This window comes from Salmo trutta, chromosome 1 (assembly GCF_901001165.1).
Source record: "Salmo trutta chromosome 1, fSalTru1.1, whole genome shotgun sequence".
NCBI lineage: Eukaryota > Metazoa > Chordata > Actinopteri > Salmoniformes > Salmonidae > Salmo > Salmo trutta.
This window is the reverse complement of record NC_042957.1, coordinates 63,021,127-63,034,505: the sequence shown is the minus strand read 5'-3', so window position 1 is coordinate 63,034,505 and position 13,379 is coordinate 63,021,127. Positions and strand designations below refer to the sequence as shown.

The 13,379-nt window shown below is 40.1% G+C and overlaps 1 protein-coding gene and 1 long non-coding RNA gene across 3 annotated transcripts; both read right to left on the bottom strand.

The window, feature by feature from the left end:
• Positions 1-1,232: 1,232 nt before the first annotated feature.
• Positions 1,233-2,559, bottom strand: LOC115204877 (uncharacterized). Its single transcript, XR_003880502.1, has 2 exons — positions 1,382-2,559; positions 1,233-1,334 (listed from the first exon to the last, which is right to left on the bottom strand). It is a non-coding gene; the product is annotated as an uncharacterized LOC115204877 (long non-coding RNA).
• A 424-nt stretch (positions 2,560-2,983) lies between these two features.
• alkbh7 (alkB homolog 7) lies at positions 2,984-9,103 on the bottom strand. 2 transcript variants are annotated; one of them, XM_029770480.1, is made up of 4 exons: positions 8,684-9,103; positions 5,298-5,471; positions 4,912-5,036; positions 2,984-3,882 (listed from the first exon to the last, which is right to left on the bottom strand). In XM_029770480.1, exons 1-4 carry the CDS (start codon positions 8,969-8,971, stop codon positions 3,822-3,824), a joined length of 648 nt encoding a protein of 215 aa, XP_029626340.1. In that variant the 5' UTR covers positions 8,972-9,103; the 3' UTR covers positions 2,984-3,821. The 2 variants fall into 2 exon arrangements, with proteins under 2 accessions (XP_029626340.1, XP_029626339.1); XM_029770479.1 differs by having other exon boundaries at positions 2,984-3,949; positions 8,684-9,102.
• Positions 9,104-13,379: the final 4,276 nt, after the last annotated feature.

Here is a 13,379-nt window from a genome sequence, read left to right as displayed (position 1 = left end):
AGCCAACAAGTGCTCAGCATATGTGGGAACTCCTTCAAGACTGTTGGGAAAGCATTCCAGGTGAAGCTGGTTAAGAGAATTAGAAGTGCGCAAAGCTGTCATCAAAATACATTTTGATTTGTTTAACACTTTTTTGGTTACTACATGATGATTCCATATGTGTTATTTCATAGTTTTGATGTTCTCACTATAATTCTACAATGTAGAAAAAAGTAAAAATACAGAAAACCCTTGAATGAGTAGGTGTGTTCAAACTTTTGACTGGTACTGTATATCATACATACATACTTTTTACATTTATTTTTACTTTCACTTTCTTAGCTAGAGAATGCAGCTAGCTAGTTCAGCTTACTCAAACACCCAGTTCAAACAGAGAGGGATGCTATGTTAGCTAGCTGGCTATGGCTATCCAACACTGGAACTCTTCCAAGTCAAGGTAAGCTTTTGGTTTTATAAATGTATTGCCACCCGCCGATGTAACTGCTAAACTGGTTGCTGTACTGCATGATTGTAGCAGGTATACTAATGCATTAGTTCTAGTAGCTATGTTGACTATGACGTTAATATGGTGAAAAGGTTGTAGGCTGTGTGTAGCAGTTAGCGGTTATGGTATGAAAGTTTGGCTTGGAAATATTTTTTTTTGCCTGCTCAGACAGCTGTTGTAGACAGCTGTTGCATTGTGCACTGAAGTCCACATCCAAAGGAAACAGGTGAGGAGAGTGTAAATGCGAGAGGAATTATACTGTATATACAACGAGCAAAGGTATTGTGGTTTATATGTGTCTGCTAGTTCTGTTTGCATGTGATCAGGGGTATATTCATTCTGTAGATTCTGTTGAAAAATCTTTCTTAAACGGAAGCAAACAGAATGAAATGGGGATAAACATAACTGAATTTGTTCAAAAGAAACTTGTTTGCAACTGTTGGACTAATGATTACACCCTAGATCAGCTAGATGCAGACAAGAGTATGCAAGGCGGTATTGAATGTGTCACTGTCTGTCACCTTGATTACTCACATTTCTCTTGGCTTGTACCAACCTTATGATGGGTATAGGGAAAATCATTTAGTCTAAACCTATCGATGTTACATTGACCTGGGTGAATGGAATACGAATGACAGTCATCCAATATGCTGTAATAGAAATAAGGCCACGCTCATGAAAAAAAATAATCGTCCTCCCTCATCTTAAACGGCACCGACTGGGAAAAAAGCCTCAGTTGAAACCCCCATCTGATCATGGTTCATTTAATATGAGTAGGAGTGTAACAACTCCATCTGATTCACAGGGACCTTGTTCATTTGATGAGCAGGTCCAAAGCCTGGCACAATACCTCAGATAACCCTTATGAGTGGTACACCGCAACCCATTATACAGTACCTCAGATAACCCTTATGAGTGGTACACCGCAACCCATTATACAGTACCTCAGATAACCCTTGAGTGGTACACCGCAACCCATTATACAGTACCTCAGATAACCCTTATGAGTGGTACACCACAACCCATTATACAGTACCTCAGATAACCCTTGAGTGGTACACCGCAACCCATTATACAGTACCTCAGATAACCCTTGAGTGGTACACCGCAACCCATTATACAGTACCTCAGATAACCCTTATGAGTGGTACACCGCAACCCATTATACAGTACCTCAGATAACCCTTATGAGTGGTACACCGCAACCCATTATACAGTACCTCAGATAACCCTTATGAGTGGTACACCGCAACCCATTATACAGTACCTCAGATAACCCTTATGAGTGGTACACCGCAACCCATTATACAGTACCTCAGATAACCCTTATGAGTGGTACACCACAACCAATTATACAGTACCTCAGATAACCCTTATGAGTGGTACACCGCAACCCATTATACAGTACCTCAGATAACCCTTATGAGTGGTACACCACAACCAATTATACAGTACCTCAGATAACCCTTATGAGTGGTACACCGCAACCCATTATACAGTACCTCAGATAACCCTTATGAGTGGTACACCGCAACCCATTATACAGTACCTCAGATAACCCTTATGAGTGGTACACCGCAACCCATTATACAGTACCTCAGATAACCCTTATGAGTGGTACACCGCAACCCATTATACAGTACCTCAGATAACCCTTATGAGTGGTACACCACAACCCATTATACAGTACCTCAGATAACCCTTATGAGTGGTACACCGCAACCCATTATACAGTACCTCAGATAACCCTTATGAGTGGTACACCGCAACCCATTATACAGTACCTCAGATAACCCTTATGAGTGGTACACCGCAACCCATTATACAGTACCTCAGATAACCCTTATGAGTGGTACACCGCAACCCATTATACAGTACCTCAGATAACCCTTATGAGTGGTACACCGCAACCCATTACATAATACCTCAGATAACCCTTATGAGTGGTACACCGCAACCCATTATACAGTACCTCAGATAACCCTTCATGGGTGGCAGACTAAAACCCGTTACACTATACCTCAGCTAACCCGTCACAGGCGGTAGACTAACACGTTAAACTATATCTCAGCCATCACGTTAAGGGCGATAGACTAAGTAACAAGTCTCAAGATTCAAAGCCTGGTCATTTTATGTTCATGAATGTTGCATTTTACCTAATGAAACCCATTGCGCGTGGTAACGGTAAAAAGTCTACTTTACGCCAGGATTCACAATACGGGCTGTAACTGTAGAAACAAAGTAGCTTTATTCACATCAGGGGAATTTAGCAAAACAAGGTTGCTGTTCACGTCAGGGGAACCTCCTTGTTATTTCATTTTCATTTCCATGTATTGTACTTTCATTCAGTATGAATCACATGATTATGAAGGCCTAAATGTATGAAAGAGAGTATTATTTTAAATGTATGTATTGTAGTTCTATCCTTGTGATGTATTACATGTTTTTGTGGACCCCAGTAAGAGCAGTAGCTAATGGAGATGCTAATAAAATACTAAATACCACTGACAGATCTTTTTTTTTTATAAACAATGATGATAAAATGTGGACTTCAAATTGAAGTTTAGTCATTCATTTAATCAGATTATTATTTTTTAAACAGGACATGGGCATGAGTCCTCTGGTTATAGGTGCCGGTTTGGAGAGGAGTTTCAGACGGTTTCTATACAGATATCCACACATTAATGAAATTTGGATGGATGGACATGGAGTTACAGATTATAGATATGCCTTCAGTAACAGGATTTTTTTCCTGAAACAAGTATTCTAAAAAATGTCACCAGTTATTTCCCAGGCTCTGCATTGTAATCTTCTAGAATGCCCCATGAGCGACACCGAATATAGGGCTATAACTATTTGAAGTATCCATTTACCTCTAAGAATTCAAAGCAATTGGTAATTACCTAATACAGATCTTGGATAGAAAATGCAGGTTCTCCTTCAACTGGTTCTCCTACAACTTATCAACTTGCCTTTCTATGTGGCATTTTTCAAAAGGCTAATAAAGATTCATTATATAACATCAATTAGCATAAGAAGTTCATATATACTTATGACAAGTCATGCAATGCACTATGACCCTTTGAAATGCATCATACCTGAATGCCTTCCCAACATTTAATTCAGAATCAAATCCTGTACAGGTAGTTTATGTCGAAAAAAAGTGCTCCAATGAAAACTGACAAGAGAAAGGTCTAAATCATCTTTCCCATCATAGTCTCTCGCACAGTGAGAAAGCATGTACATAACATTTTAACACAGTGACGTTCTGGACGTCTCAAATACCGAGCTCTGGCTATTTCCAGTGAGACTGTCACAGTTGTGTCCCTCTTGGATCTCATGCTTCAAACAGGAAGGTTCCGGCAGATGACAGAGATGCGGCGATGGCGGGGCACTCTCTGTCCAGAGAAAATAGACTCAGCATCTTTAAGGATCTCATGGGTGAACTTATATCTGGCCTGGTCCCTGGAAGGATGCATGAAAACAATGCCACCAGTCATTCACCACACAAGCACAAGGTGTGAAATGCCAGGAGTTGTATCAAGTATCTCAGAATATGAGTGCCGATTTAGGATCAGTTTAGCCTTTAAGATCACATGAATATGAATACATGGACCAGTGTTGGTCAATTCCAATTTAATTTGAAATTCCAATGAATTCACTCATGAAGTGGAAAATTTACTGTACATTGAATTCAATTTGAATGTCAACAAAATTCAAATTATGGAATTAAATTGGAATTAGACTGTTTGAATTGGAATTGTGAAAAAAGTAATCTTTGGAATTTAATTGGAATTCAATATTTGTACAATTCCCAGTTAATGGAATTAATGTACTTAGTATAAAAATATATATAATTTAAACTTCCAATATAGCTAGGCTGTCTGAACAGTGACATGGTCATGAGGAATTTAATTACCTCAAGTCAAAGACTTACCTGGAATTTGAAATGAAATATAGAGGGAGAGGGAATTGAAATACTGTAGAATTGAATTTGTGGAATTAACCCCAACACGGACAGGGGAGGACCTGATCCTAGATTAGCACTCCGACTCAGATGTTTGATAGTTGATACATACGACTCCAGGCCATCTGACTAGGTGGCCCTCTGGGCCCTCATAAGGATAGTTATAGGCTATAGGAGGTGTTCAGTCAGAGTGTACAAACATGGAGGTAACATAGAACAATTAAGTAAACCATTTAATGTTCTCCACAGGAGATACTGTGGGTTTGTTTAGTGCAGACTCTCATTACGGTATTTACTCAATTGCTTTTTCCCCGGTCAAATAAATCCATAGAATCGTTTGGGTAGTACAAACCTACCTTAGGCCTACCAGGTAGACTCTGATTACAGTGTATGCACAGGTGGTCGTTTGTAAACAATGAAAGACAGAATGTTGCTATGGCAGGTTTTATTGGGTCCTTACCTGAGTATGTAGAGAGAACGACGGGGCAGAAACAAGTTCAGCCATTCAGCGGTTTCATCCTCCCTCACCAAGCGCATCACACTGTCTGACAACAAACTCAGCCCTGCTATAGTGCTGCCACAGAACTGACAGAGAGAGGAGAGGAAGAGAAAGAAAGGGTCAGGGAGACCGTGAAAGAGAAAGGCAGGATGAAAGATTAAAAAAACAACAGGGGTGAGGGGGGGGATCAGAGAATGACCGAGCTCCAAACAGCATTGTAAAAGAAACAAGAATTTTGCCAAAAAAGAATTCACATTGTGCCCAGTCAATAATCATGCACACAGAACACCATGTTCCATATTTATCATGCCTTTCATCTCAGGTTAATATGAGAGCCGTCTACCAACCTTGACACTGTCAATGTGTGGTTTGATGTATCCAGCCTTGTCCAGGTCCAGGACATGCACAGGGCCTAGGAGAGGGCTGCCCTCAGAGAAAGCCACAGCTCGGAGGCGATCCATCACCCCCTCACACACCGCTCCCCACTGAGCACGCTCTGTCTCCCGGTAACCATGAATCGCCTGGTGAGCACAATGTCGAAAGAATGAATACATTTTTTTAATCAAATGTTGGTAGGGGCCTCAAGAGAGTGATCATTGTCAACAGGGGTGGAATTGGGGTTCCAGGAGTGAAATTATTTGGATAATTTACATTGATTTCAAGGATTTTACATAATCAGAGAGTGATTTTATTTTCCAATTTTCATCCCTGATTGCCAACAAACAATGTTCTAAAAATATAAAAGTGAAACATTTAAAAAAGTGATCCTTTTTAGATAAAACTATACTAAATATACACACGTCACCAAATAATTGATTAAAACCCACTGCTTTACAATGAAGGTCTACAGTAGCCTCAACAGCACTCTGCAGGGTAGCACCATGGTGTAGCAGAAAGACAGCTAGTTTCCGTCCTCCTCTGGTTACATTGACTTCAATGCAAAACCTAGGAGGCTCATGGTTCTCACCCCGTCCTTAAACTTACACAGTAATAATGACAACTTCCAGAGGACATCCTCCAACCTATCAGAGCACTTGCAGCATGAACTGACATGTTGTCCACCAAATCAAAGGATCAGAGAATTAATCTCATACGGAAAGCATAAACTCCAGCTAGCTAGCACCGCAGTGCATAAAATGTGCTGAGTAGTTGACTCAAAGAGAGAGAAACAACAGTTGAACAGTTTTGAACAAATACATTAGTTTAAAAATGAAGGAGAAGCAAGAGAGAGAGCTAGCTATCTTTGTATTTTTCACCTTCACTTAGCTAGCTAGTTTAGCCTACTCAAAACACCCGGCTCAGACAGAGAGGGATGCTATGTTAGATAGCTGGCTATGGCTATTCAACACTGGAACTCTTCGAAGTTAAGGTAAGCTTTTAGTTGTATTAATTTATTGACACCAGGGCCCACCTTTGTAACTGCTAAACTGCTTGCTGTCCACTGTACTGCATGATTGTAGTGGGTTTACTAACGCATTAGTTCTAGTAGCTATGTTGACTATGATGTTAGCTAATATGGTGACAACGACGTAGGCTGTGTGTAGCGGTTAGCAGTTCTGGTTTGGCTTAGAAAGTTTATTTTGCCTGGTCAGACAGTTGATTGGTTGTGCACTGAAGTCCACAAGGGAAAAGGTGAGAGGAGGAGAGAGTGTAGAAGTGAGAAGGAATTATGCAACGAGCAAAGCGATCACGCTGTTTGTATGTGGCTGCGATCAAAGTGAACTTTAAGCATGGGGTGTATTCATTGAAAAACTTTTCTTAAATGGAAGCAAACGGAACAGGGATGAACATACCTGAATTTGTCCAATAGAAACTCTTGTTTGCAACTGTTGGACTAATGATTACACCCTAGATCAGCTAGATGCAGGCAAGAGTATGCAAGGCAGTATTGAATGTGTCATTGTCTGTCACCTTGACTACTAAAATTTATCTCGAGCTGTACGTTGCAAACTTTCATTCAGTGGCTAGATTGTAGCAACCTCATGATGGGTATAGGGAAAATCATGTAGTAGTATCATGTAGTAGCCTAAACCTATCTTATATTCAGCTGGGTGAATGGAATATGAATAACAGTCATCTAATATGTTGTAATAGAAATAAGGCCATGCTCATCTTAAAAATAATAATATTCCCTCAACTTAACCACCACTGACATAGGCCTATATATTTTACTCATGTTGAAATCTATTTTATTTTCAGTAAATTGAGTTCTATTTTGCTAATTGTAGGCTACACTGTCTTTTATTTTTGCCTCAATATATACTGAACAAAAATATAAAACGCAACATGGAACAATTTCAAAGATTTAGAGTTCATATAAGGAAATCAGTCAATTTAAATAAATAAATTAGGCCCTAATCTATGGATTTCACATGACTGGGCAAGTGTCCAGCCATGGGTGGGCCTTGGAGGGCATAGGACCCACTGGGGAGCCAGGCCATGCCAATCAGAATGAGTTTTTTTCCCCACAAAAGGGCTTTATTACAGACATAAATACTCCTCACCACCTCGCCCCCACCCCTCAGACGATCCCGCAGGTGAAGAAGCCGGATGTGGAGGTCCTGGGCTGACGTGGTTACACGTGGTCTGCGGTTGAAAGGCTGGTTGGACGTACTGCCAAATTCTCTAAAACGACGTTGGAGGTGGCTTATGGTAGAGAAATGAACATTAAATTCTTTGGCAACAGCTCTGGTGGACATTCCTGCAGTCAGCATGCCAATTGCACTCTCAATCAGAACTTGAGACGTCTGTGGCATTGTGTTGTGTGACAAAACTGCACATTTTATAGTGGCCCTTTATTGTCCCCAGCACAAAGTGCACCTGTGTAATGATCATGCTGGTTAATCAACATTTTGATATGCCACAACTGTCTGGTGGATAGATTATCTTGGCAAAGAAGAAATGCTCACTAACAGTTATGTAAACAAATTTGTGCACAAACATTTTGAGACATAAGCTTTTTGTGCGTATGGAACATTTCTGGGAATTTTTATTTCAGCTCATGAAACATGGGACCAACACTTTACATGTTGAGTTTATATTTTTGTTCAGTGTATTTCATGATGTGTAACGTGTGCAGTGATGTGCTAAATCTGTGGTTTAGTGCATTAATATTGGGCAAGTATTTGAATAAGCAGCCTCAATATTAGCAGCCATATAGGCCTAGGTGATAATATTTATCTGGAGCTAATCAGTATTGTGGAATAATTCTAAAGTAAAGGTGAGATTTGAATGGAGAAGGCTGATTAGAGAGCACCACTAGCTTTTAAAAAAATCTCAAACATATCAGTATCAACAAACGATCCACTTGGCAAACGTTCTTTCTGCGTTGTGTTTCGGGAAAAGTATGTTACATCTTCGGCCGATGCATCGTTAAAAACACGCATAAGCCTAAATTGCATTTCTATTAGGAAACCGGGAACTGACTGTTCAATCTAAATTAAGATCTATTCAACTTGTAATGTATGATGACGATAATTAATAGCCTAACCATTCAAATAGTATAATATGGATATTGATGTTATTGCTGCCGCTGTTTTTTTCTCTGCATGTTTATAGGTGAAATATAAGACTACAACGCATTTGCATGATGCCATTAGGGAAATGAATCAAAAGAGCTCCTCCGTACATACTGTAGCAGCCCCTCTGAGTGTCGGCTAGCTTTATCTAGCTAACGCGAGTGTGAGCTGGGCACTTATTTGTAGTCAACAAGCAAGGTCTGTTTACAACTTACATCGTCCCAGTGGTCGAACTCGTATCGTTTCTTCCTCAGCCCAGGCTCGAGTTCTTTCATGAGGGCACCCTCCTCTTCCTCACTTATGAATTCCGTCCTCACCTCCACCTGACCGCTAAGCCTCTGGACCAACTCCCCGGTCGAACCGCAGACTAGTTGGTCATCTCTGAACTGCAGGCCGCTGTTCGTAGCAGCTCCGGAGGAACTCGCTGCCGAACTTAGACATGATGTGGGACTGCACAGAGGCCGTTTATGAATACGTCTGGCAACTGTAATCAGCAGTCTCATGCTTCATTAAATACAATTATTTATGTAGACTGTCAGATTTGCTAAATTAAGCTATGCTTTGTTGTCTGGTGGCACAGAAGTCAGGTCACGAAGAAAGGCGACATTTTGAAAACGCACTGCATTGTGGGAGTTGTATTGTCGTCACACTTCAGTAAATAAATAAAGCCTGCCTGGGCCTAAAATAACAAGCTATTAACCTTTTCACTGAAATTACAACAAGATACTGTGTTATCCATGTAAAATGCATAAAGGCTACGTAAATAAGGAATGTATAAGTATTTTTAAATCAAATAGATTGTCTTACAAGAGCGGTACCTAGGCCTAATGCTGTGAGCTCTTTTATTGTATTTTAGGTGTTGTCTTTTTCTCACTAGGCTATGCCTATGCTATCTTTATAGGTCATGCCAGAGCTATACAGTTAGAGGCTATGTAAATAAGTCATTACTTTTCATATCTACATTTGGCTCTGGGTCACGCTATCTTTGTAAAGCATGACCTACGCTCATAAAATCCCAACGTCTCTTACATAAATAGTCGACTTCCTCACCTAGCCTCTCTGTGGACTACTTTCATCTATCTTGCACAATGGGGGTGATGATATGGGTGTGAAGGATTGATGGATATGAGCTGTGGCGTTTAACACTCTACAAAGCTAACTCAGCATAGGTATGTACATGTATGCGGACACTTTAGAACACTGTTTTTTTTTTACTAATTGCTGCTGTACAAACACATGAAAATGATTGACTAGGTAAACTAGTCTCCTTTTATGCAACAAAAGAAACAGAAAGATTAAACAGGTTCTCTGGTGGGCCTTAATAAAAAAAAAGCCAACCATGAATAGTTGATGGTTGATGTATCCACCTGCCATTACTCAACAGAGGACACAATTATAGCCTAATCAGGCGGGGTTTTGTTGAGGACAGTCAAGCACCTTACTACAACCCTCCCAACCGTCACTTTGAGTGACTAGGACCTTGAACCGTGTGAATCAAGGATTCTTGAATGTCGGGACAATCCTTGTCTGGCAGGGAAACTTTATTGTTATAGTAAAAAAAATGTTTTGTTCATTATTTGAGCTTAAAAATCAAATGTAGAGGTATTTTATAAGGGAAAATATTTGTTTTTGGAATTTTCATTAATTTCCAAGCCTGGAAATGGCCTTGTCCGGATCAAAGGATCTCAATTTCAAACTCTCCAAAAAAGTGTTTACAAAACAGGCAATGATGGATATTAACTGAAAAAGTATCTAATGTAGTTTCTTGCAATAGCCCTCTGTGACATTTGATAATATTTCTCTCAAAACTGTGATTCCTTAAAATATGTGTCAGGAAATTAGGTGAACTCCGTCAGATTTGTCTAAAATCCTAAATGAATCAGGAATGAGCAGGGTCAGCTAAACCCTAAGGACCCCTTCTTCATGTCCTCATTACATGTAGTGCAACAAGACCACTCATGGTCTGTAAAGTTCTCTACTTTTGATAGATTTAAACAAGCAATATTGTAATCACCATGGTCACAACCATAAACTGTCAACCTCATCTACCTGATAGAATATGAATTTTGGTTCAAATATGTTTATTTTAATTAGGTTTTAGGATTGCTACTGTGTATACCACTTGAATGAAGAAGAAAAAAGCTATTTTTGCCAACTGTAAAACATAAACTCCATCAAATGTCTGTCGTATGTCAACTCCATCAGAGTGCTGAAAGTTCGAATAGAATGGTTATGTTTTTATTGGGGATTTTCAAAGGAATCATTTTTCATATTTTATAATTGTTTGTATTTAACTTAAATTTTTAGGGGCATAAATCTGTCTGTTTTGAGTATCTGTTGTTCACTCTGTCAATGATGGCTAGCCCCCTTAAGATACATTTTTTGGTAAAACTTCCTTTTAAGGAGTCTTTATTACAGTGTAATTACATGTGTAATTACATTGTAGTTAACTAACAACTCAAAGTTTGTGTAATAACATCATGCAACTGGTAGTAATTTTGGTCTTTACTTACAGAAGTGTAACAACGAATGCTTGTTTAAAAAAATTAATAAATGTAACCTTTATTTAACTAGGCAAGTCAGTTAAGAACAAATTCTTATTTACAATGATGGCCTACCTCGGCCAAACCCTAACCCGGATGACGCTGGGCCAATTGTGCGCCGCCCTATGGGACTCCCAATCTCGACCTGTTGTGATACAGCCTGGAATCGAACAAGGGTCTGTAGTGACGCCTCTAGTGCTGAGATGCAGTACCTTAGACCGCTGCGCTACTGACATGTTACCATGCTTGTTACAAATGGGCAGGTTTCCACTAAATTCACCAACTTATTGTTTTGCTTCTTCTCAACTGCATCCGATTCATTAACAACTGTGACAAAGGTTGCGATCCCTTGTGGAAGCACTGGGTGTCTGAGAGATTATAGCCTATGCTCAATAGGCTAGAATTACTTAACCATGATTTTACACTATTTAAAATATATCTCCACTCAACATAGTTGCTAGCACTTGCCCCCAAAATCGTACCATCTGGGTTAACTTGGTTGAGCTCACGAAAACAGATGTAGTACGAGTGTCATCTCAGATGAGGAATAAGACTATTTCTACATCTAATGTTTGCCTATGTACAATGTAATTAATAGTTGTTACACAGGATTTAGCTAGTTAAAAGGAAGTATATCTTGAGGGGTACTTACTTGTAATTAATGTGTACTTATACAGTACATTAGCCATTCTGACAACCTGGCCCTCATTTTAAAGCTTCTGGAAGCCCATCCGAGTGGGAGAATAAACTAGTACGCTATAGAGTACATGTAATATTCACATAAGTACAATGTAATTACTAGGTGTTACACAGGATTTGGCTAGTTAGAATGAAGTTTATCTTGAAGGGTAGTAACTTGTAATTATGGTGTACCAATAGCCAGTGGTAGAAAAAGTACCCAATTATCATACTTGAGTAAAAGTAAAGATACCTTAATAGAAAATGACAGAAGTAAACGTGAAAGTCATTCATTAAAATAGTCTAAAAATCAAATTATGCTGAATACAACAGGTGTAGACCTTACCGTGAAATGCTTACTTACGAGCCCTTAACCAACAATGCAGTTCAAGAAATAGTTAATAAAATATTTACTAAATAAACTAAAGTAAAAAATTAAATAAAAGTAACACAATAAAATAACAAGGACGAGGCTATATACAGGGGGTACCGGTACCGAGTCAATGTGCTGGGGTACAGGTTAGTCGAGGTAATTTGTACATGTAGGTAGGGGTATAGTGACTATACATAGATAAAACAGCGAGTAGCAGCAGTGTAAAAAAACGGGTGGCCGTTTGATTAATTGTTCAACAGTCTTATGGCGTGGGGGTAGAAGCTGTTAAGGAGCCTTTTGGACATAGTCTTGGAGCTCCGGTACCGGTTGGCGTGTGGTAGCAGAGAGAACAGTCTATGATTTGAGAGATTTTTTTGGGCCTTCCTCTGACACCGCCTAGAATATACCTGTAGGTCCTGGATGGCAGGAAGCTTGGCCCAAGTGATATACTGGGCCATACACATTACCCTTACGTTTGGATGCCGAGCAGTTCCCATACCAGGCGGTGATGCAACCGGTCAGGATGCTCTCAATGGTGCAGCTGTAGAACCTTTTGAGGATCTGGGGACCCATGCCAAATCTTTTCAGTCTCCTGAACGGGGAAAAGGTGTTGTCGTACCCCCTTCACAACTGTCTTGGTGTGTTTGGACCATGATAGTTTGTTGGTGATGTGGACACTCTCGACCCGCTCTACTACAAACCTGTCAATGTGAAAAGTATTTGGTTTTAAATATACTGAAGTATCAAAAGTAAGTCGATAAAATGCTATTGTTTTTGTTGTCCGTAGCTTATGCCTGCCCATACCATAACCCCACTGCCACCATAGGGCACTCTGTTCACAACGTTGACATAAGCAAACCACTCGCCCACACGACACCATACACGCTGTCTTCCATCTGCCCGGTATAGTTGAAACCGGGATTCATTCGTGAAGAGCACATTTCTCCAGCATGCCAGTGGCCATCGAAGGTGAGAATTTGCCCACTGAAGCCGGTTATGACGCAGTCAGGTCAAGACCCTGGTGAGGATAACGAGCGCGCAGATGAGACGGTTTCAGACAGTTTGTGCAGAAATTCTTCGGTTGGGCAAACCAACAGTTTCCTTAGTGGCCCGGGTGGCTGGTCTCAGATGATCCCTCAGGTGAAAAAGCTGGATGTGGAGGTCCTGGCTGGCGTGGTTACTTGTGGTCTGTGGTTGTGAGACAGAGTAGCCTTAGTGCCAAATTCTGTAAAACTACGTGGTATAGAAATAAACATTCAATTCTCTGGCAAAAGCTCTGGTGGATATTCCTATAGTCAGCATGCCAATTGCACGCTC